General features: G+C 43.9%; 2 protein-coding genes across 43 annotated transcripts in view; both read right to left on the bottom strand.

The window, feature by feature from the left end:
• Nucleotides 1-1107: 1107 nt before the first annotated feature.
• txnrd2.2 (thioredoxin reductase 2, tandem duplicate 2) lies at nucleotides 1108-18776 on the bottom strand. Of its 2 annotated transcripts, XM_040196595.2 has the most exons (17): nucleotides 18642-18776; nucleotides 18192-18257; nucleotides 18033-18089; nucleotides 17777-17921; nucleotides 17418-17492; nucleotides 16440-16518; nucleotides 15798-15860; nucleotides 15483-15553; nucleotides 12782-12801; nucleotides 12483-12574; nucleotides 12204-12378; nucleotides 7303-7439; nucleotides 6182-6277; nucleotides 5583-5675; nucleotides 4093-4164; nucleotides 3518-3615; nucleotides 1108-3355 (listed from the first exon to the last, which is right to left on the bottom strand). In XM_040196595.2, the coding sequence occupies exons 1-17, from the start codon at nucleotides 18715-18717 to the stop codon at nucleotides 3232-3234; spliced, it is 1539 nt and encodes a 512-aa protein (XP_040052529.2). In that variant the 5' UTR covers nucleotides 18718-18776; the 3' UTR covers nucleotides 1108-3231. The 2 variants fall into 2 exon arrangements, with proteins under 2 accessions (XP_040052529.2, XP_077943719.1); XM_078087593.1 differs by lacking the exons at nucleotides 17418-17492; nucleotides 17777-17921; nucleotides 18033-18089; nucleotides 18192-18257; nucleotides 18642-18776 and adding an exon at nucleotides 17246-17344 and having other exon boundaries at nucleotides 12483-12801.
• Nucleotides 18777-19339: 563 nt separating this feature from the next.
• arvcfb (ARVCF delta catenin family member b) overlaps nucleotides 19340-24324 on the bottom strand; it is a 157485-nt gene continuing 152500 nt past the window's right edge. For 20 of the 41 annotated variants that reach the window (XM_078087584.1, XM_078087580.1, XM_040196569.2 and 17 more), the window contains 2 exons: nucleotides 23966-24078; nucleotides 19340-22247 (listed from right to left, as the gene is read on the bottom strand). In XM_078087584.1, coding sequence (XP_077943710.1) covers nucleotides 23977-24078 — 102 coding nt within the window. In that variant the 3' untranslated portion in view covers nucleotides 19340-22247; nucleotides 23966-23976. The remainder of the gene's footprint in view (nucleotides 22248-23965; nucleotides 24079-24324) is intronic. The other 21 variants (XM_078087562.1, XM_040196565.2, XM_040196566.2 and 18 more) reach the window with 3 other exon arrangements.

The raw sequence follows: 24324 nt of genomic DNA, 5'->3' as shown, positions 1-24324 counted from the left end.
GCAGAGAGCCTCCCGAGGACCCTCCCCAGCCACCGCACCCATCCAGGCCCTACGGGCACATCAGGCTGACAGCTGTTGAGCCAGGTACTGGCAGTACAACAGAGCCGTCGTAATTGGCCCCTATTCATCTCTCGGGGATAATCCTCACCAGGGCTGAGCCTTTTTCTTTTGCTAGCATCATTTTTTTTGGAGGGGGGGAGAAATGTTTACACAAGTTATGTATCGGTTTCTCCTCCCGAGGCATCTGGCCTGGCTGCAGGTTCTGCATAGCGTGCGTCTGAGCGGTTCTGCTCCTCCACAGCGCGGTTGCCGAAGTGACAAAGGCCCCGTGAATGTCTGATTCACAGACGACTGTCAGCGCTCAATGGGCCGGATTAGGACGGAGCACAGAGTCGAGCGCACCCTGACATGTTGACATGTTCTACTAAGTGCGTTTCAATGTGGATTTAGCCCGTTGGCTCCATTGTGGTGGGACAGAGGAGACACAACTGCTTAATGGGACCGGCTATTCTTGAGATGGCAGGTGAACTCCACTCCCGCTGTCTGGGTTGTGGGACTGACACCGGCTTCATTCGGAGGGTGTGCGAGGCTGCAGTGGGTCCTGAGGAGGTTCAGGGGTTTCAGAGAGCTCCGTCCTTAACCAAACAAACACAGTGGAATTTCTGCCATTGTTGGTGCAGCGGGTTGAGTGACAGGGCTGCATAGCAGAGCGGCCTGTCAGCAAAGACGACTCCGGGTCAAAGTGTGACCACCTCTTAATATGAGGCCGAGCCACGCAGCGTATGCTAACCTAAAGCTACTGTGATACTAGATGTCCAGGAATACTGTGACAAACAAACAATCTCCCCCTGAACTATTTGAAATGCTTTTGTTTTAAGAAAGACAATTTGTTTTCCTGGAAAAGATCGATATGACACTTTAAGGTTTGTCTTAATGCTAAGCTCAGCTGTAGTTTAAAACGAACAGTACAGATACGACAGTAGTAATTGATCTTCTAATTCTTGCCATCAAAATAGAAAAAGCATATTTATCGACGTGAAATGCTCGGCTGTTCATACAGAACACACAATACAAATGCTGGCGACGGTACAAACACAGGAAACTCAATCGGTGGGCATCATTACTTTAATCTTGCATTCCCAAGTGTACATATAAATTATGTACATGGAAGCTTTAATGGAAAATTACATTTCTCTATTTACAAGTGCGTAAGTTGGCGGCCAGGCGACATCAGGCCTGCACTCCCCAGTTTTGGGTTTTAGTGCAAGCCATCATTAGCTGGCCGACCTAAAAGTTGAACCCTGACCCCCTCCCGCCCCCCAGATATTAACACTAGACGGACATGTCGTTTAAAAAGAAAGCCGTTTTGTGTGTGTGAGCCGCCACAGCAGATGAGAAAACCCGGAGGGGAAGCGGAGGGTAAAAAGCAAACAGACATTACAGTTACACTGATGGCCTCAATAACTTCCCTCATGTTGCCCCCCCCCCCGGGGTCTCCGAAGCGGCTCGTTAAGCTCAGGAAAAGAGACTCAATTACCCTGGGCCAACACAGTGCTACCGCTCTGTGGCGTGTTGGCGAGTTGGTACCGACAGTCTCCTTGTGCCATCCTACCCCCTCCCAACCCCCCCGAGCCGGGCAGCACTGCGGCATGTGAGCCCTCTGTGCTCCCGAGTGATAGAGTCAAGCTGTTCCTGCTGAGCGGAGGTCAGGGTCCTTCAGTCACCACCTCGGCCCTGAACAGAGCACACAGGAATCCCCCCTGACCGGGCTTGAAACTCAGCTCTCTCCTTCTCCCTCTCCTCTGGCCCCGGTCCAAATAAACCTGGTACCTCCCGCTCTCTCGCTCTTTTTGCTCTCCCCATCTCCTGGCGCACTGTCACTCCCCTCATCGAAATAATTAATCAGAACGGGCAGATTAGACTTCAAATAAAAATAAACTGTAGCCAGCAGCCTCCTCTTAGGTCCCCTGATTTCTAGCGCAACCCAGTATATCCTCCTTCTCCTCCTCCTCCTCCTCTACATAATAAACCCAAGTTCAGTCCGTGGGTTCAACGCTTGGAGCACTTTGGAGAACTCTGAGGGGTCTTTTACTGCTCTATTGACATAAACAACTTGCCTTATCTTCAAGTGTGATGGCTCTTTAGGCCTAAACTGCCATCAATGTAAATACACAACAGATAACCCGTATCAGTTTGGCACCAATAAAGACAGTCTGCATTCAAACGGCTTCCAAGAGCACATATCTTTTATAGGGATTAAAGGGATTAAATGTGCCACCCGAACGTATTCAGCCCTATTCTCTATCCGGTGACTACTTTATCCCACCTTCCATTCTCGGCTCAGAAAGAACGGGTGAATCGAAGGGGCGATAGTGCCACCTTTGGGTGAAGCTGAATATTACAGTCATAGTAAAAGCTCAAAGCTCTGTTATTAACAGGTAGAGTTTCCCCGTTGCATCCAGGCAGCAAATTATTTTGCGAGTCCCACTCTGTTCTTTCATGCATTTGGAGGGAGAAGGACGTGGAGGAAAAGGAAGGGGTCCGGGGTCTGCTGGGGCCTAAACAAGCCGGAGATCCCTGGCCAGGTCTCGGTCGGCTGACTGACAAGCGGCCCACCGACTGTTTGTGTGTGTCCATGGGAAATGGAGCGGTGTTGCGGCGACGGCCCTGGGGCCATCCATCAGTGTCACGGGGGGTGGGAGGAGGGGTTTGTGGGGGTGTGTGGTATGTGTCACTTCCAAGACTAATGGACAGGAAGTACAGCCAGAGAAACAACAATATTTGCAGAATATAATATATATATATATATTATACATTCAGAGAAAAGTAAGGGGTTTGGTCCCCAGTTCTCGTATGAGTTCAACAAAAGCCTGAGCTCAGGCCTTACCTCTGATCAATGAGCACATTTATTTAAAGACGCACAACTCTCACTAACCTGATCCTCAAACCTTGTGCTTTTACATGATGCCCTCACAGCGTGAGCATTGCTATGCTCAGAGCTCGGGTTATTGCATGAGGCGTAAGTGACGCTATCCTGGGCAGCCAGTTAGAACCTTAGCGACTGACCCCATGAAGACACCGTGTTCCCGGGGAGAGGAGTGTGAAGCCGAGAACCATTTGGGAGCCATATTAAAAAGGAGATGGAGAAGGAGAGAGACAGGCTAACTTAGTTCAACTTCCCCGGAGGAACCCCGTCTGCTCACTAGTGTTCAGAAACCGAGGTGCTTAACCTCAACAGCCGGTCACCGCGGGGTCCAAGCCGGACCGCTTTGTGATGTTGACCTTGACCACCTCCTCGGCACAGGTTGGGTGGATGCCCACCGTCTGCAGCAGGTGGGAATATGTTGCGCCACACCTGAGACACAAACACGTTGGGATTCACATGATGGGCAACTGTAGACATTTCCTTTTGGTCACTAATGAGTTTAGAATTATCACGATAACCGTTTCATAGGGCATAGATGCAGTAAAAACACCAGACGTATCTTAAGTTAAATGCAGGAGTTATTAAACTTACTGGAAGCCCATGGCAAAGCCCTGTGCGACTTCTCCAGCGTTTGGGCCGGTGAAGTGCAAACCCAGGATCTTCTGCTCTCCGCCCCGCGCACACACCACCTGAGGACCACAGTGATTCCAAAGATAAATATACAGGCAACAGGTGGAAGCGTTATTACATTGTATCACTAGCTTTATTATCCTTTTATTGCTAAAAGCAGTTTTATTTGTTTTTCCAGGCAAGAAAGTAAAGATTCAGATTTCCATTTTGTGGTAAATGAGACATGGATTGAATTTCTATTGCGCTTTTCTGTTCTGCTTTCCATTGAGGCACAGTCGCCCTCCTATCAGTCCATCCGAAAGACATGTTTTTAGAATCTGCAGCTATAAGGAGCTGCCAGGTGCGTTTCTGTAGTTACTTACTGCCAGCAGGGGTGGACTATGCGGTAAAGATCAAATAAAGAACCACCAATTTGGTTAGAGCCAAATTGACAACATGAATGAATATGTATACAGAAGAAATACATCTCATATGATGTTGTCAAATTGAAACAATGTTAAACACATCATAAAAGTCCCTCTACAGTTTGAACTTACCTTTAAGTAACACTGGCTGGCATCGCGCTCTGCAACGATGAATTCCAGAGGCTTGTAGAAAGCATGGTAGACCTAAAACAGAAATAAAATCACTTTCACTGGACAAACTATATATAATTCTGGCCCTCAAGTCCAAGCAGTTGATTTTGCATTCTGCAGTATTCACAGGGATGACAAAACAAGCTGTTGTAGACTTCCCCTGCTGACTACTTACAATGTGATCATTTTCTTTTTGCATTCCGAGCTTTCTGAACGGAGGCCTCATCTAAAATCTGGGGCGGATTTAACTTTAATCCACTATTGCAAATAGTGTAATAAAATGGTAACCTCAATGTGTCTTTCATTTTCGTTTTTTAATCTCATTCTACAGGAGCCGGTCACGGCTCAAGCGTTCTTCCAATTACCGAGTTATGAGCCACAACTCAAAACACGCAACATGGAATCTCGATAAAAGCAGCGATGCCTGCGCCGCTCCTGATGGGGATTGATGTCCAACTCCTCACTAAAGGCCGCGCGGTGTTTCGTGTTCTGCGGCCAACGTGCCGACACAAGTTGCGAGGGCCGCGCAGCTGCCGGGTGCTTCAGCTCCGGCTCCTCCTCAGATCTCAGCGGGCCTGTCATCACCTCGTACACGCCTCAATCAGACCTCCTGCTCGCCTGTCAGTCACAGCAAGGAGTCCCAGCTCGTCGCTCAAAGTGTTCATCGGCGGCCTTGTGCAGGTGTTGGCCGGCATCTGGCACGGCGCTCACGTCCGCCAGCGCGAAGAAATACAGAGCTGCTTGCTGTTTGCACTGTACGTGCGTGTCAATGTTTGTTCAGCGGTACTTCTTTTTTTTGTCGTTCGACGGCAGCACCAAAGCCATAAACACTGGCTTTGTGACCGGCTTTGTGCACGCGAGGCATGTCATTTCTGGGTAAATAAACTAAGCACATATTACAACAAAGTCACGGTCACGACTGGAGCGCAATACCAGTTACAGGTATAGTTGTACTGTTATATTTGAAAGAGTACTATTTCTGATGACACAATTCCCTATTATGTGAGAGTATGAACATAGTGTATTAACTACACACCAGGAAAGCCAAAATACATAGATGTATGTATTATATGTATATTATATATATATAATACATCTAATGTATTTTGGCTTTCCTGGTGTGTAGTTAATACACTATATATTTATTTATATATATTAAAAAATACAGAGAGAGATGTTATACGTTCAGTTCATTTTCAGACCACCTGCAAAGTACCCGTGTACACAAAAAATATGATGTAACGTTTAATTTGATCCCCTGCTGCTTACTTTAATCTATTACCTGAATAATATATATATCCTCTAATGTAGTCTGGCTTTCCTGGTGTGTAGTTAATACACTATAAACATACTCACACCACAATATCTTCTATATACTGTAGAGTCTTATTACTACTTATATTGCTTATATTTCAAGTACTAAATGCTTACACTCGGCCTACAGTGAATACCTCTATGCCGTCTTTCCCGTGCCGCTCCTCAGCGTCCTCCTCAGACAGACCCACACAGGCGTACTCAAGGGGGGTGAACACAGTGGTGGGCACCTGACACATACACACACACACACACAACAAAGAGACACACACAACACTTCAAGCTTCAGCTGAAACAATTACACAATCCATCAATTAGTTGTTTCACAGAAGATTCTGTATTATAATGTTGAAATACTTCATGCATTATAGCGTACCGATTACATTTTCTTTGTATTTTAATACGGCGCAGGAGGCATTGAATGTGTCACATGAATTTATATTTTAGTAAATACATATTTAGTGTCACTTAGAAATCCACTCTTGACAATGTGCATACACAGTTAATCTATAACAAAATGAACAACTGCAATAAAACTGGCAGAAGAGATAAATATGAGTAAACATGGCAGGATGAAGAATGATGACATTTTGGGGAAATTCTGCTACATTTATTTCACGACTCATCACTAAGAATGGCAAAGTAAGATGTGTGGGTGTGCGAGATGAGTCTCTAAGCAGAGCCCATTAAATGGTTGGAAATGACCAGGATCCGAGTGTGTGTGCGTGCGTCTTACGTTGTCGTAGTTCATGAGTTCAGCGCTGAGCCCGGCCAATCGACGGGCGAGAAGCTTTCCCGCTTTAACGGCCGTTGGGGTCAATTCAGGACGACCCTAAAACAAGACACAATTTAAATGACTTTAAAATATGTGGACTTCAAAGACGTTTGCTCTATAAGACTGTTTCATAAAAACGTGTTCACTTTACTATAAAAAACAGGGCTGAAGTTTAAAAACGTACATATCCTTACTATTTCCAACAGTTCTGACTACACTGTAGAGAAATGCAAAGATGGACCGTGAGTCAGTGACTTAAATATCCAGGAAGTGCAAAACATGTAAACAGTCTAAAAAAAACATTAAAAAATACTCTGCCTTTATTGTCCCGAAAGTCTGCCAAAGTACAGTAAGTCTTTGACACACACACCTGAATGGTGCAGGAAACGGTAGGGCTGCGGGGCAATTCTAAAGGCATGACTTAAACGTGTGAAATTACCAGTGCACATCCTGTTGTCCAAAACAATTCCTGCACCTCCGCATGTACGCGGTGCAGCAACTCACATGCGTCATCGTAGTGCAATGTTTGGCACTCAGAGAGAGAAAAAGAACACAACAAAGCACCGAACAAATTGGGATATCAATCCTCCGGCTTAAAAAAAAAAAAATAATAATAATCAACGTTGCTGTGAAAAGTTGACAGACATTGGTGTGAAGAACTACTCATCAAAGCCAACTGTCAATCAAAGACAGTGAGCGTGGGTGTCATGAAGCCTGGGAGGCAGGAAGGAAGCACACAGCTGGTCGTGGTGAAAAACAACACTGCAGGTGCAACTAGTATTGACACGGCTGGTTCAGCCTAAAAACACACAGTGGCGATGCCAATGATTACATGAAGGCTTCACTTAACAACCAGTACTTGCTGGAGTGTAAAATGCATTTAAAAACAACCTTCAAAAGAATGCTTACGGCTGGGTTTCATAACCGGGGTTGTTTGTTGTTTCTCTTCTACATTTTGAGTAAGGTCAAAAATAAAGAGAATAAAAGGATTTCACATTTTCGTTAAGCTCTTTGCGCACATGGCGGTGGGGTTTGCGGCACCTCAACATAACATAGGTGTGGTGTGTGCTGACAACGCCTACCTCGCCGATGTCACCAAAAGCAAAGATGTTTGGCACCGAGGTGGATTCGTCAGAGCCCAGAAGGATTTTGCCCGTCTCCTTTTTGAGGCGCACGCCAAGCTGGTCCAGGCCCAGCGCTTTGGTTTCAGGGGCTCTGCCTTAAGTCCGATAGAAGGAAACAACGCAGGGAAAAGACGACGTCACCACTCCGGAGACAACACGTTAATAGAAAAATAAACCGGGCCGAAGAATTGGCAACAGCCATGACATCGCCATTCCTAAAGAGAAAGTAGACCATCGGCTTGTGGAATGTGAGGACTTGTTGCGTTTGTGTAGTTATATCAGGGTAAACATTATTCAGAATGAACACAACAGTGAAACCACAGCAACATGTGGCCAGCGGAGAGAGGGAGAGAGAAACGGATGAGCAGCTGGGAATCGGGATCCCACGGCCCCCCCGGGACACCCAAAGGTGTGATTTCTGACACTTCCTGGGGGACGGCTGACTAATGCTGTCGACACAAAGTCTCTATGGTGACGGGGCAAGGAGGACCACTCCCCCCCCCCCCCCCCCCCCCCGGCCGCCTCTCCATTGCTCCACACAACCTGCCCGGGTAGCATAATAAACAGCCGCCCATGTAGATGCTATCGGACAGCAGGAATAACAAACCCCCGAGACCCTTTTTCCTGGCTGGAGCCGAAGAACAACGACCTCCCCCTCTTCTCAGACCGGGAGGGGGGGGGGGCTCCAGTTTAGTGTTCCACAGCATGGGGGGGTTTAAAGCGATGGGGTGAACAGAAAAGGGAGAATGAGGGGAAGTTAGCCAATTCCCTGCAGCAAGACCTCATTCTCTCATTGGCCTAATTTCAAGGACATTTTTTGTGGAATTCAGCTACATTTCTGTTTTTAATTAAAAAGAAATATCTGTACTTCTGTTTTTTTCTTTTTCTTTTCTTCTCTCAATTTTGCTTTTTTTATTTTTAAAGCAAGAATACATGTAGAATATCCCCATAGATGGTAAAAGAGTGGTAGGTGATTCACTTCCAAGGTCAAAATACCATCACTTGATGTATTTATAACAAATGCCAGATCATGATATAGAAGCTCCCGGAGGAAATTAATAAGTTGTAATTTTCTGCTTTGAAAATATTAATGTCCATATAAATGACTACCAAAACATCAGTAATGGCCTAAAAAGAAAACTATCGGTTCAATCGGACTGGTAAGTATAGACTCTACATATCTGGCCTTCCTGTCTGTCGCTCCAGTCGCTGCTGTACTGTGGCAATGACCACGACTCCATTGTACGGCGAGGACACAACAACAGTGGGCCAGCTGATAAGGGACTTGGTTGAAGCAGGCAGACACACACACACACACACACACACACACACACACACACACACTGTGGCACTGCATATAAGCCGATCTGACTGTGAACAAAGCCTGTTGTGACATTAGGAGGAAGCCTCTAGACGGCTAGGCTAATTAGCCACAACAACCCGCCACAGGTTGAAATGAGAGCTGGACGCTTATCTGATCAATCAAATGAACAAAGACAAAAGGGAGAGCAAAGTGAGAGCGGGGGAGTGTTTTCTTTTTAGCGAATAGATCGTATGGGATGCCAAAACTTGATTGTGTTCGCCACTTCAGGCTAAAAAAGATTTTAAGATGTACGTTGATAAAGAGCCAGCAATCTTTAGAACAAATGTCACAGGAAGTGGAAACGCATTGCGTTTATTCTATCGACAGTGTGGCGCAGTTGCTATTTGTGTAACTAAAACACCATCATCACTTCTAAATGGCTTTAGTTCAACAAGATGTGTAGTGTGTCTCAATTTACTATACATTACTTTGAAGCGCCTAAAATGTGCTTTTTCGAAGAAGACTCGTTGTGTTACCTCTTCACACTGTTTGAAGCTCAGTAGGAAACAGATGATATCAAATATTCTGTCCACAAATCAGAATGAAGCTACATTTGAATCAAAATGCAGCGACAACTACCGAGTGTTTGTTTTTGTTCAGGAATCAGAACATTTATTGCCATAATATGTCAGACATACAAGGAATTTGACTTGGCGGTTGGTGCGTAAAAGCACTCAGTACGACAATGGACGACATACAACAGTGCACGAGTAATAAAATAAATGCTATGGGTTAAACGGTATAAGGCTATGGGTTAGTTTAAAATAAAGGAATAAAAGTTAGTTAAAAATATTTAAATATTAAAAATTAAAAAATAAAGTGCACCACGAACAGAAAGTGACAAAAGTGACGAGTGAAGTCCCGATGGACCTCAGCCTCCTGCCAGATGGAAGGGGCACAAACAGGTTTTGTCCGGGGTGGGAGGGGTCGGCCACGATCTTTTTAGCTCACTTCAGGGTCCTTGAAGCGAACAAGACCAGCGCTGTTCATCAAGTCGGATCACATCCTGCCCACACAGCACCCGCAGCGCATTACAGTTTATAAGCTTTTTGCCTGCAGACCTCACAACAAATTAATGAATCAATCCCCATAAAAAAAACTAAATGATTGTTGCTTATTTGAAGATTAGTATTAAATTAAACCACATGTACAGTTACATACACGGTCAGAGTATTTGACCGTCCCCTCATATCTCAAAAGGGTGCAATGCATTCAAAGCAACAACATCCTTTAGGCTTGTATGCAACACGCAACGTGTTTGCCATCGTGCACAAATAGCTACGCTATGTTTTACATACTACTGTCCGGCCAGCATAGCGCCATGCTGCGAAGCCAGGGCCCTGCAATATAATCTCAATAATAGGAGAAATATAGAACCCTGTTCTCTACCACTTTTTAAATACATTTCCCAATTGCACTGCAATCGTACAGACAGGGAGAGCTACATTCCGGGATGTCATCAGTAACCCATAAAACTGAGGCAAAGTCAAAAGTCCTTCAAAAAGGAACTAGGAAATGTTTTCGAATGACATCCTTCAGTACTGTAGCGCCCACAGAGAGGGGGGAGTAATGTGCCCACTGTCCACATGTAGACAGGAAAGGTGGAAATGTTCTGTTTCCTGCCGCGTTTCTGCTGGCACACCTGGACAGGGGAGGCCAGGAAGGAGCAGGGGAAAGGTGGAGGGAGGCAGGGCCGTGGAGGAGGATGTGGCACACAGTGGTGATACTGTCCCCCGGTCCCCTCTGGCCTTTAATAACTCCGCCGAGACCCGCAACCCTGCCCGGCCCCTAGTGTAAGGTCACCGTAAAGGGAAGTGGCCTTGTACTCATAACTCCTGCATGCACACATCAAAGAGCGGGGGGCCACGCTGTCGCTGGTTCTCAGTGAACTGTATGGGAACACAAGCTGCCATGGACGTAGCCGGGTTCCACCCAAGGTCTGAGCCAGTAGCTCTCCCACAACAACATTAATGCTGGTGCTAATATACAGTGTTAATGTTGTGCCGATGACCAACAAATGACATGGACTTAATGCAGCACGTTTATCGCTCATTAAGTGTAAAATGCACTATGAGAGCAGCTAAAAATTGGTTTAAATACAATGTGGATTAGAATTTAAGTAGTAATTGCCACGTCCCAAAATGTCCTGCGCTTTCCTGAGTCTTTGTGGGAACTCTCGAACAAATTTATAGGTAAAATCCGGATCTCACGTGAGTCGGAATGACATATATACTGTACATACATCACTCACCAGCAGTGAGTAACTAACGCTGGGATGATGTGGGAATGCAGCCCCCCGGGAGGGAAGAACAAACGTCATCTCAGCAGCAGGGTCACGCACATCCTCGCCGCTGTCACACGCATGAGGGGACCCTCTCACAAAGCAACACTGGAAAACCTTTTATGAAAAGCATTTGCATGGTGATCCCGATAGGAGTCTCTCTTTCCACCCCACCTCCCCACCCAAATTGTTGCCCTCACTGCTGGTGCAACAGGAGAAGTGAAAAGGGTAGAGCGCTGCGTGGATAGATGGGCACGCCGGCGGGCGCAGGGCCACACGGGCAGGGACGGCAGTGACAGATGCGGGGTTGGTTTCCGCAGAGGCTGGCACGGGCAGGAAGGCCCAGAGTGGGAGAACAAAGAGGGGAACGCTGTGACCCTGTGCCGGGGTGCATCCTGCCCAGTCCTACCTCTCTCGCCGGCGGTGGGTGATTAACGCCCCCCCCCGTTGCCATCACTCAGGCTTTATTACTTTGTTTGCTGCCTTGATTCCTGGGCTACCTGCTGACACGGCTCTCTATCGGGGGACGGCAATCCAATTGTTTGGTAGCAGGGAGGATCCTCATGCCGATGTTTTCGTTCAGACACGGGGAAGAATACGACGGGTGTATTTACGCATTGTACCTAGAGAGGTTGTAAAAAACAGGGGACGATGGGTTCATCACAGTATTTTGAGCTATATTCACTATGAATTTAACAGGCCTGCAAAGTCCGTTTATTCACTTTAGAGTCTGGATTCTAAGAGACTCTGGTAAACTTTCATAATAAGGACTTACCGGATCAAGGCTCGATCAGTTAGATTTATTTGGTCCAATTCAAGCCTCAAGTCAATTGAGTGAAGTCAAACCTTTGCTTTTGAAATAAGTGAAATATTTAACTTAGTGACTTCATGGAAGATATGCCTGTCACAGTCGTATCTATTTGTCTTGGTCTACTATCATGCACAGTACAAGTCAAGTCTTAAGCAGTCACTTTTGTAAGGTTCCATGTCTAATGTTTGTCAAAATATCAAGTCTCAAGCTTCCCTATGTCCTCTGCTCAAGTGTCCAGAAGCCACACAATGAGCCTCTACCACCTCGAGATGTTGCTCTCTATTTAAACGTGACCTTGTGACCTGCAGGGTGGAGTGATGATGATTTCGTCAGCATATTCCTTAAATGTTCCATTATACATTATCACATGTATGTACAAGCTTGTTGGTGAACACGTGACTCACCGACTGCCCATAACACCGAGTCGTAAGTGTCCTTGTGTTCGTCCCCTGTGCGGGTGTCGGTCCAGGTCACCTGGAGGGCTCCTGAGGAAAGTTTGTCCACACTCTTTGGGACACTCTTCCATAAAAACTTTGTCCCATATGTCGCCATGTAGTCTGTGATTAGACCCGCCATTTGCTGCAGGAGTCCAAAGAGAACACCCACTTTCAGATGTGACAAAAAAGATTTTATATATATATATATTGTGCAGAATATTCATACTGTTGTTCGGGGAGCAATACCTGATCAAAGCCCCGGAGGGCGATGCTGCGGACCATCACGGTGGTGTCCAAGCCGATGCCGGTGAGGAAGCCTGCACACTCCAGAGCCACATCTGAGCCACGACGGGTTGAGGACAACACCATTTCTCTTGATTCACATGTACAGTAGCACTTGATGTATGTCAGCACACTCTTCATCAACAAAAGAAAGTGCAAGTTAACAGGCATGAAAACTTGCCTTGACGTTTGTCTCTTTTTGGAAACTGGTTCCAATGTTTTTATTAATAGTGGTTCTATATCCAGCAATGACAAAAGGATACAGCTGGCTCCAACCACAAGCCTGCAAAACACAAATTAAGTGACTATTAGCAAAGTAAACAATGCAAAAAAACAAGAGTCATCAATTGTGCAGAATGTGTTTTTCCAAATAAAACAAGTCAAAAATGTTTAATTAAAAATACTAGATTTAGAGTGGCTGTGAATTACAAAACTTCAGAAGGAGGTAAAAAACTGAGACATTTAAAAGGTTGGTGCTGTGAGTGTGCGTTTGTGTGTGTGAGTGTGTGTGTGCGTGTGGGGTCCAGGGGAATCCCACTTCTAATCCAGCCCTGCGATCTGTAGTGTCTAATTGCGGCGTTAAGGCTAATCCCTGCACATGGAGCGTGCCATGTACAGAGCTCACGTCCACACGCCAGCCAGCCAAGTGATGCCCGTCACTCACGTCGACGAGGCCCTTCTCAACCCTGTTTTCACCTCTCTAACCTGGCCCTCCTCCATGTGACAGCACGGGCAGCCCGAGGCACATCCTGCCCTCGTCCACGCTAACACAAAGCACTAAAAGCCTTTTGGCCTTGTTCTCCGTGTCGGTGTAATGCACAGCTGCACTTAAGTGCATATTGTGAAATGGCTTAGAGAAGATTAAGCGAAGAGCTTCAGATCCAAACTTTTGATCACTGAGAAACTGCCTCATTTTCGTGTTCTTTCTCATTGGACGTGGGTCTGATTTTAAAGCCGTAGATATTCCCACCAAAACATGGGGGCGCTTTGTGCACGTCAAATCACATGACCAACTTGTTACCTTGTGTTTTTTTGTTTCTTTTGGTGAGTATCTGTTTTGTCCATATAGTTTCAAAATAATATTGTACCACACATAAATATATTATAATGCATACACTGTTGTAGCTGTAACATTCTCATCATATTGGCTGCACAAAAATGTCCATTTTTGGTTCCCTGCTTAAATATCTTGTCAGTTTTCATTTAAACTGACACGCAAGATCAAAAGGAAGCCTCCCAGCTGGGAAAGCTATCGCCGTTTAATTAAAAGGGGAGCTATTGCCAAAAAAAAAAGCCGGTTGACCTTGGGAAGTCTGAAGCCCCATCACGGATAACACTGCATTCAGATGCTTCTCCTGTGTGTCAGAGTATCAATGTGGGGTTTTGTTGCAAAGGCCTGGTGTCAGTCCAACTTGAGACTTACTCACAGTCCCACACGGTTGCTGCTGTGGTTTTTAGTCTTAAAGACTTAAGTCATAAAAAAATTGGAACATCCTCTTTTCTATTTACAAACGTCACTTCACTTCTTTTCACTTCTTCCAAGTTCCTAATTTTCTCGACACGGTACTAACTAAGGTGATAACAATAACAATAAAAAAACCTCATTCATCTCTTCTCCCTAGCACAGCATCACAGTCCTTCTGGTACGCGCATGATGAAGGCAGCCAGCTCTGGGCTTCGGACCCCGGGGCCAGATCTGTCATTCAGGTGTGTTTGTGTTCCAAGACCCATTAGACACCCATCACTCCGCTGGACGCCCTCCAACAACCGGCCCTGCCGGCAGAGAAGGCCTTTTCGCCCCCACCTGCACAGCTGGCGGCTCGGCGGCACAACAGCACCTCCAGCCCCAATGTGCGGTTTGCGCTCACAGAGCGGGGAGGCGGAGGACTTCACTAACCACCACACCGCTACATCAAAAGGACTTCCTGAGCTCAAGTGGGTAATTCTGCTTCATGCACAGCGGCGTTTTGTTGGAACGGGGGAACGTTACACTGATACTTGTTTTAAGGATGGCTTCAAAGCGTGCTGTTAGTTGGTTTTCTATAAATGATTTTGCGTTGCCACCAAGTGGGCAGAGAGCTGAACAGCACACATATTACAAGACGTGTGCGACAGAGGAACACCACACATTTTAGCATCGACACATTAGAATGAACTGATGTTCTTATCAAGTTGATAACTTTAATACAGTGTCTTTCATTTTGGCCCAATTCCCAAAACAAATGATGGATCATAAGCCAAAGCAGTCAAAATTGGCATATAGAAACAAAACAATTAAAAACTGCCCTGGGAGCCGGCTGCCTGGATACATCTGAATCTTACATATCCGAATAATTATCTCCGCTCATCTGTCACCGCGGAGCAAACAACAACCACAACCCAGGTATCCCGCAACCGCTAGTCACCGTCTGCACGTTGTGCCAAGAGGAAGCATCAGGGAAGGACCAATTAGCCGGGCGATGACAGGGGCTAAATGGTTGGATTAAAGGGCTTGTTCTGTAAAAGGGTCAGGATGCACGCCGCTAATCGGAATCACGAGGCGAGGACAGGCTGACAGGAAGGGAGGAAAAACAAGCTGCATGTCACCGACGAATGATTGCAGTGCGTGACCGTGGGACGTGTCGTGTCAGCGCGGCGGGTTAGAGCAAGGCAGCAACCCTGCAGAGGTTGGAGGTTCCGTTTCCCCTCGGAGCACGTTGTGTACCAACAGCACCAACAACTCTACACACTTTACAGTGGACGCGTTGAAGGGCGAGAGCTAAATGTTTGCGCTGACCTTCAGTTTTGGCCCTTTACAAAAGGAATGTAAAAAATAAAAATCACAAGAAATAACCAGGACCTTTTTTAACTTCAGCAATGTGGTTTGAATGAGACTGCACGCAGGTTGTTTTCTCAGATCCATTATCCTACTAATGGTGTGATTTAATATTACAATGCGTATCGGTAGGTGGAGGGCGTCCTCACGTTTTCCCGGGCGACTTTTTCAGCCAGAAGATGTCGTCACTGGTGATGCCGTGCTCCTTTGCTCCTGGGATCTTTAAGAAGAGTTAAAAAGGTGTGAGCAGGAGTATCAAACCATCCACCCACTATAAACAAAACAAAAAACAGTCAGCACTCTTTTACTTGCTACCTAATGTGTGTTAACAAATGTACGGTTCATGTGGCACAGCGCACAAACAACATTTTACATCCCTTCAGAGGTTATAACTCTGGAAACCAGTCAAGCGAACAACGCGTGCTGGCAGAGGAAAGCCTGGTCCTGGGGGGAACATTACGTACCCCGATGGGGTAATTTGGCCGCCCGCCTGTGGCGATCACGATGTTCTTGGCTGTCAGGATCATCTGTTTGAGAGACACGGGAAGTAATATATTTTGTTCATATCTTTCAAACAATTGTGGTCTCTACAGTACTCTGAATTCCAGTTATAATGGAAACTCTCTGTGACCACCGAAACAAGTAACAGCACACTCAGTAGCTAGACAGGGGTCGAGTCTAGATTTTACAGTTTAATGGTTTAGGAAAAGAAGCAGAAAGGAACATAGAACTTATTTTAATTAAGTAGTAGAGACAAGAGATAGGTGAGAAACAAAAAATTTTCCTTATTCAACTTTACTTTTGATTTCTCTTTCTGATTGGCCATTGTGTTGCATTACCTACATCTCTCCTTCTGCTAGCCGTTAGTTTTATTTAGCGTGCAAATAAAAGTTAGCAAGTGGTGGTTACTGCAGCCTCTTGTGAACAAAATGAGAATTACAAACATTTCCAAAAAGAATTCTTGAAGAAAATGCACATAAAAACAAGCAACATTTCTTAAAAGTACCTACATTTTTGATTTTGGTCTTACTAATGGAAATTCAATTATCACCGGAACTGACAGAATAAAGAGAATGAATGTATAAATAAGTAGGCAAGCAACCCACCTCTTTCCCTGCTTTAGTTAATCCTCTGACAGTGTGTTCGTCCACCAGACTTCCTTTGACATTCAGATACTTCACCTTCCTGCAAAACACAGATTGAACAGCTGGTTGCTTTACATCAAATACAGGAACTGTTGTGAATTTGCGCAAAATCCCCCACCACCATTTCTCTTATTTTCTTCAAATTCCCAATATATGTCGTCAACACCAAAAGGCAGTTAACTCAGGAGAACAAAAACATTACTTTGTTGCCTAGAGAAGCGGCCCGGCGGCATAGTGAGAAGAGATCTTATAACAATTGTTGCTGCGTATGTTGTGTATGTTTTAGCAAAATGAGAACAGGGGATGCCGTGTATTGATATATAATTCAGCATACACTTGAAGAGCACAGAGGTGGATTATGATGCGGACGTGGTTTCAGAAGTTTCTATGGCCATTTTTTCCGCTAGAAAATCCATTCTAGCATCACCAATTCAGCTTTAGTTCTCCTTTAAAAAGCATTTTAATTTAAAAGTATCATCAACAATATAACTTTACTGATTGCAAGAAAAATCTAACAGTCATTAACAATTAAAAATGGGACATTTTGTTAACATATGTGCTCATTTATTGTTACATTTGCAATGAATACACATATACGATTACTGCTATGCATTGTGGTTAACAACGCATCTCTGCTGTTCTCCCAAGGGATATTGTTTATTAAAAGTAAAGGAAAACATTATTAGGAGCATTACTAAATTTGTGGAGTTGAAGCTAATTGTCTCACTGGAATGAAAACATTGTGGGCTAAACACAGAGGTTAACACCTGTTTGCCCTCGAGCCAGTCACTCAATCACCATCTACTGGCTGACGATCATCCTTCATCCGTGTGCCAAAAGAGCTCGCGCCATACAAGGGATCGAAAATAAAGAAAAACACAAATAATAAATTGGTTTATCCTGGAGAATGAGTGAGCGAGCAGAGCTGGTGTCACTTACTTGTCCTGCAGCTGAACTCTGTGACCCCAGTTCAGAGACCTGACGTGGTTTTGAATGGCCTCGGCCATGGTGGCCCTGCAAAACACATCCCAGCTTACGCTATAAACTGACCTGAAAAGATGCTTCATTCGGTGCCGGTGGTCACATGTAGTTATCTTGGGTTAATTAGAAAAAATCTTTACAGGTCCTCGCGTTTTAAGCATTCATCTTGACTCACGTTCACCTATTGAATCGCTGTCCTACTGCAAAAACGTCGCCAGATGGTGCTGTTTAGCTAGTCTTAATATTTAGCAATCTATCCAATTGATCAGGGTAACTTTCCCTTTAAATTTATAATTAAAAAAAGTGGATTGACCCACCAGTCGTGGCAGATGGGCCCTGAGATCTGCCATCCATACTTCCTGGCATCTTTGACTGCGGTGCCAAGGAGAGCAGCCTGGTGCATGAGCTTCTTGGGAATGCAGCCAACATTCACACACGTACCACCAAGACCCCACTTGGTACCTGTTTGAAAAAAAACAGTTAAAGTGTTAAGTGGCAAATACGGTCTTTAAATCAAACAACTGTCATGTGTGTAATTATCTGGCACAGCAGTTTAAGAAAAAAATACTTCACCTTTAACGGATGGCTCCACATAATCCAGGACAGCCACTTTCTGTCCCAACCGTGCTGCTGTACATACAGATATATTGTTAGTATGTTGTTGAAAATATATATTTTCAATTGATTAATATTACACATCTGCGTGCAAAGCATAGATACTCAAAAACTCACCTTCTTTTGAACAAGCTAGGCCTCCTGAACCGCCACCAATAACAACCAGGTCGTAGTCGTAGATCCCTGCACGAGCATATTGGAGAAATAATTAACGGCATGTGACGTCATATTAACGTGCATTCACTACAGGGCGACGTCATGCTCCTCCGGCTGACCTGTGAGCTCTACGGTTGTGAAAAAGGGAGTTCGGAGTGTTTAAATGTAGCCGACTTATTGGAGTAGAGATAGGTGGAGGACACCGGGTGATAATAATTAACTGTTAAGTTAACGGGGATAAAATAACCGGCAGATCCGCAGGGTGGTTAAACAGAGTTACCTCAGTTACATCAGCTCTGCAGGTTTGTAACTTAGTTGTGTGACGACAGAGACAAATGTAATTATTAACACGCACCCGATTCGTTTCCTCCATATCTATACAAAATACAGTTTTAAACAAAACATTGTTACCGCTCAGGTTTCTGGTCAGAACATGCAAACAGTTAGTCCTTTTCCACCGGTGTCTGCCCCTGCAGAGAGCGGCCATGTTGTTGTTATGAAAGGACCCCGTTTGTGCTGGCTGGTATATTGCCTGATAAGATATGGGTCCATCAGTCAACGGGGGAATTAAACTTAAAGCCATTATAACTGTTATTCTGTAAAATATTAACGGTGAACGGTGATCACGTTAGATAAAAAGTTTGAATCTCATTCAATTTAATGGAATAATTTCACGGTTGTATGCAATTTACTGATGTGTGCTTACACAATGTTAGTGCAGTCTGCAAGTAGCCTAACCTTATCATCATATTTCCAATTTGAATAATTTATAGAAAATGTACAAAGGTCAATGGCCAAAATACTTTAATATAAGATCATTGGTTCCTCACTTACTTTCTACAGGTTTTTCGTTTGTTCATTTCATTCGTTGTTCCACACTACTACTACATTACATTTGGAAAATCCACTTTTCCAACAATTTTCATCAGCACTCTTTTGAAAAAGTACTTGCATATAAATGCAAATATAAATATTGTTATTTGGATCAACTGACCCTAACTATCCTGTAATGGTTGATATGAGCATTGCTGCCTGCAGAGGCTGCTGTTACAACTATACTGAAATAAAAACAAAATACAAAATAAACAGACGCAGAGCCATTAAAAAAATATCATTCCAGGCATGATTTATTGAAAACACACCAAATGTATACTCTACAAGCTGGTATTTTCCGTTATGTTTAACAAGTGTGATTTGGGTATTAGTAAAATTAACACAATACATTCTCACTGTGGCATCGCTTCTGCTCGCTACCAAAGCATTAAGAACTTCACTCCTCTAGGAAATTAAAATCATTGTTTGAATGACTGTCTGTTTAAAAGTTTATAATAAATGTAATACAATGCAGAAACCCACCAACAGTCTATCCTACCAGGGGTTGTGGGTGGCGAGGGGGGAGACAAAGGGGGTGCAGGATGACCGAATGAGTGACTTGAGTGAAAGCAAAAGGGAGGAGGGGGGCGGGGGGGGGTGTGAACAGACAGAATGGACAGATGAAAGGGAGGAATGAAGTTATATAAAACACACTTATCTTTATCTATCATGGAAAAGATTAAGGCACATGAAAGGTACAAACACATCTGCTACCGAGTAGTACAGTTACTTTACTTTGACCTTCTGGAATCAGTTCTATCTACACAGGTACGTCTGTGTGACTCGATGTCTGTCCGTGTCCCGCATTTCCCGCAAAAACCGACCACCCCCCGACCCCCCCTTTATGAATGCATGTAAATACTACTGGAAATCCTTTGGTTGTGGAACTGTGAGGTGCAGTGAAGAGTCGCCGGGGTTCAGGGCTGTCCAAATGAAAGCACACACTTCTGAGGACACACAAAGGGGATGTCGGGTGTCATCACTTTTTTTTTTTTTTTTAAACCTTTGAAATTAAAATCTATACACTAAGTTTTTTTGTAGTTTATTGATTTTTACCACAACATACATCTTTGTAAACACTGTGTAAAATATGCAAGCTTCATAAAGTCACATACGTCACAAAGAAAAAAAAAATCAGACTTCAATGCAGGCACATGCCATTCGCCTTGATGACGCATGAGTGACGCCAACTTGAATTGGATTCTATTTCCGTTGCTCCGAAAGACAGAGGCGGAAAGGAGATTAGGTTCACTGGACTTAGTGCGAAGTCTCACCGAGAAAGAGAAAAACGTCATTACGATTTTGTATTTCTCTGCCATCTCATCTGCCGACCCCGACGCGTTGTAAAAATATATTCTATGTGACCAAACATGATGTTCTGTTTTTTGTACAGTGGCGATGTAACTCGTTTGTTTTGCCTTAAACATCCAGATCCACTCGCCCTCCCGTACGCTCTTCTTGCACATTAATTGAATTAGTTAATATCCAAATGACACCACAAAAAACTGGCACTTGGAAACAATAGAATATAAACATCTGTACAGTTCTTCATGCTTACGACGTAATATTTTTAAAGATGCGCCGGTGAAGGAGAGTTCGGGGTTGCCGGTAACTTGGCATAAATGCATTGAAAAGAAAAAATAACTTTTAAGGAATAACTTTTATTAACACTGCAGTCTCCTTATTATGTCATTAGTGTGACCTCTGACCTCTCCAGAGTTCCTTGTTCAAAGATTCAGGGGCTGTCTGACAACGTGTAACTCATGGCCTCTTGAAAGAACACTGCAAATAAACTTTTTTCTGTGAATTCTTTTGGACAAATACAAAATATAAATAGGTGATCTTCGGCGTGACTCAACAATATTTGACACACATTTAAGTTACGTGGTTATTTCTTGTTTACAAACACGGTGAGCCTTTATCAAATGAGATGTGCTTTGCAAACAATGTGATATTAATATACAACTAAGACGTCTGTCATTTTTGTTGGGTTTTTTTCTCCTCCATTTTTTTTTTCTTTTTTTTCTGCCTTTTGAACCCAATATACATTTTTATAAAATCCAACAAAAATAAAAACTGCTTTTAGATCTACGAAAAACGTCCACCTCTCTATTCCGAAACAAGAATCATTTATCCACAAAATGCCTTATATCCTCTTTAATACACATCATTGACAAAGAGCAACCACCCAGGAAACTCATGAAACTGCATCGCTACACAATACGAGTGGTCGTAAGTAACCACAGCTCAGTGAGTGAGGGTCACCATGACGACCACGATGGAACAGAAACGCTTGATTTCCATTGTAGCTTAAACCGATGCACTGTGAACGGTCACTCGTTGTGATGTTCACACTATGTCACTTTGCTTTCTTTTCGAGCCACAACATGAAGAATCCTCACTTCATAAATGAACATCACCTGTCAATCAACTTTTTTTTCTTCTTTTTTTTAAGCATCTCAATGCACTTAAAAAAAAACAAAGACCAAAAGCATTGTGAGTCTACAAGAGCAGACGGCTGCGTGTGTGTGTTTATCCGCTATAGTACAGTTCTTCTCCTCTTATTTTACTTTCTCGTGTCCATCCCACCAATGTGCAAACAACATTCTGTGACCTTCAAACATCACCTGTTCATATCAAACTAACAAAGCCTGACAACAAACTAGCAGAAAAGTCCTGCAAAACGTACAAAATCCAGAGGTGTGTTTCACATCCAGATGTGAAAACTGAAATGCAGAAACCATCCATTCAAGCTTCCCCCAAATTTCCTTCTAACACACATTCCTTTTCTATTGATTTCCTCCGCCTCACGTTTTTCGCCCTTCCCCTGTCCAGTCCTTCACCTGCACCGGCCCTTCATCTGCTCCTGGTCACCGGCAGAGCTCAACACGGTAAAATTCACATGAAGTCCAGTGGGAATGTAGATTTGAGAAAGTATTAGGAATAGTCACTTTTTTTTTTTTTTTTACTTTTTCTGAAAAGCATGAAAATCTTGACTGCTGCTGGGTAGTTGCTGTCCTCGTCATAGGTTTCTCTTTAAATCCTCTTTTCTGTACAAAGTCCAACTCCAAAGATGAGCTCCACTTCAAATGGCAGTGATGATATGAGAGATCCTTCTCTAGCTGGGGCGTCTTTACTTTAAGCCTGGAGCACGACAACAAGAGAGAAACTGTTAGATCAACCACACGTGCAGCTTGAATTACAACTTATGGAGAGTTTTGAAACAATAAAGACATCCATCGTGACAAATTATGTCCATTCCATGCTTTTTTATTAATGATTTTTATTATCATTGGATTTACATTTGACAGTTTCAGGAACATGACTTCAAATCAATAGGACGTACTGTGACGTCACAAGGTTTTTTTTTACCACTTGTTTCTCAGCGAGCTCCAAATGGCCAAAATAAATGAATGGAGTTTGAAACCCAGCTTTACAGTGCAGTGACGAGGGTGATGCAGATTACATTTGGGCTGAGGTGGGGTGTACGCTGTATTTGGATTGGTGACATTGTTACCTTGTAACATCTAAATCTGAATCTCAAATCATCCACAATATATTTAAAATGTTTCTCAAACATAAGTAGTTCATTTGTTGCAGTTGTTACCACACATTCCTAATGCTCGATGGCACAGAGGAACGAGAGATGGCTACACAGACGACTCTTAAGATCAAGTCATTGTTGGTCCTGGTCTTTTCCTGAAACAATTAATCTGAAATATCGTCTTTTTTTGGAGCAGGAACCACATCTTACCATCAATGGATGCAAATTTGATATGAAACTCTCCAATAGGGCTTTAATGACAGACAGTGAGACAGTGAGCTGGCAACATCACAGTACTTGACAAATTGCATCACAGTCAGAAACCACCCGAGTCGTGTCAGCATCAAATGGCGGCAACACAGCAAAACAAATCAATGAGGTGATGATGACTTACCTGATGGTTAAATCTCAATATTACCTATAAACCAGTTTTTTATACAACTTAAGCGATGAAATTGCAATGAACACCACAAATCACAGTAACCGGTTTCCCATGATAATGCAATGGATGGATAAGAAAGCATTGAACCGATGGCCGCCGGCTGAGATTGGAAGATGTCGATGAGCAAGACAGTGAGATCTGATGAGAGGCCTCCGGTGTAGGAGGAGGAGGAGGAGGAGGGAGAAGAGATGAAGAGTGCTGGTAGAGGAAGGATGAAAACCGCCGAAGCTCACCCAGATCAGCCCGCTGCTTTGTAAAAGTCACCGGGTCGTGTTGGTTGTATCCAGTCAAACCTCAAATTAAATATGTCCAGGTTTAATACTGTGATTTAGATGTATTTCATTGTTACTTGTGTAACAAACTGTTGCCCCACAGCTGAGGATCATCATCTGTCAACAACAAAAATTTAGTTTTTCATTTTGTAACCGCCTCCATGATCATAAATACTGTGACTGACCAGCTTCCACGCAAATAATGTATAGTGGATGCACACTTTGTTTGTGAAATTAGCCCTTTTTAAAACTCTTTTAATCTTTCTTCTGGTTTTAGAGAAGTTTGAAAAGATTCAAATTCAATTTACATATGGAAGTGTGTTGAAATATGAAGAAGTCGTACAGAATGTTTAAATGAATGAAATACTTTTTAATTTCCAATATGACTGCGAGGGCATTTCATTCATTTCCCTGGAAAGAACAAGGTACCTTCTGCAGCTGGCTGCTCTGGGTGCAGGGTGCATACATGCAGCATACGGCGTGAGGTTAAAAGCACCACAAGCAGACAGGTTGAACAAACAGGCAATGAAAAGGATGCTACAATCCCAACGAAAAGGGGAAGGTGGTTATTGTTATTGTGCTTTTGTTTTTGTTTCACACCTACCATGCATGCATTTAGACCCAGGAGTCAACAGGCTGCGGCTTAACGTCACAAGCGTCCACCAGACTGACTGCAGGCCTGTTAGTCCTGATATAGTGTTTCCTATTTGTGTCATTCTGTGGCCACAGGAGGACGAGTTAAAAAACAAAAAACAAAGCAAAACAACATGAGTTCAATACATTTCACAAATTCTCTCAAACACACACATACACACACGCATACAGATACTCCAGGATTAGAGAAGGCAGTGATAATCCCCTGCCTTCAGGAGAGCTTGGAAAGATTTCAGAGTGATTCAAAACAGTGAACCGCAACATGCAAACGAAAGAGGGGCAGAGAGCAGTTTAAACAGCCAGGTTGCA

This window comes from Gasterosteus aculeatus, chromosome 13 (genome assembly GCF_964276395.1).
Source record: "Gasterosteus aculeatus chromosome 13, fGasAcu3.hap1.1, whole genome shotgun sequence".
Lineage (NCBI taxonomy): Eukaryota > Metazoa > Chordata > Actinopteri > Perciformes > Gasterosteidae > Gasterosteus > Gasterosteus aculeatus.
This window is presented reverse-complemented; position numbering and strand designations above follow the sequence as displayed.

Bases quoted from the DNA above. Each gene is read 5' to 3' on its own strand.
- txnrd2.2 (XM_040196595.2), bottom strand. From the start codon at position 18,717: ATGGCCGCTCTCTGCAGGGGCAGACACCGGTGGAAAAGGACTAACTGT. The intron at 17,922-18,032 runs GTGAAGTATTTT...TTTTTCAAACAG, and splicing joins TGTGGAGCCATCCGTTAAAG to GTACCAAGTGGGGTCTTGGT. The intron at 16,519-17,417 runs GTAAGTGACACC...TGTGTTTTGCAG, and splicing joins AGAGTTCAGCTGCAGGACAA to GAAGGTGAAGTATCTGAATG.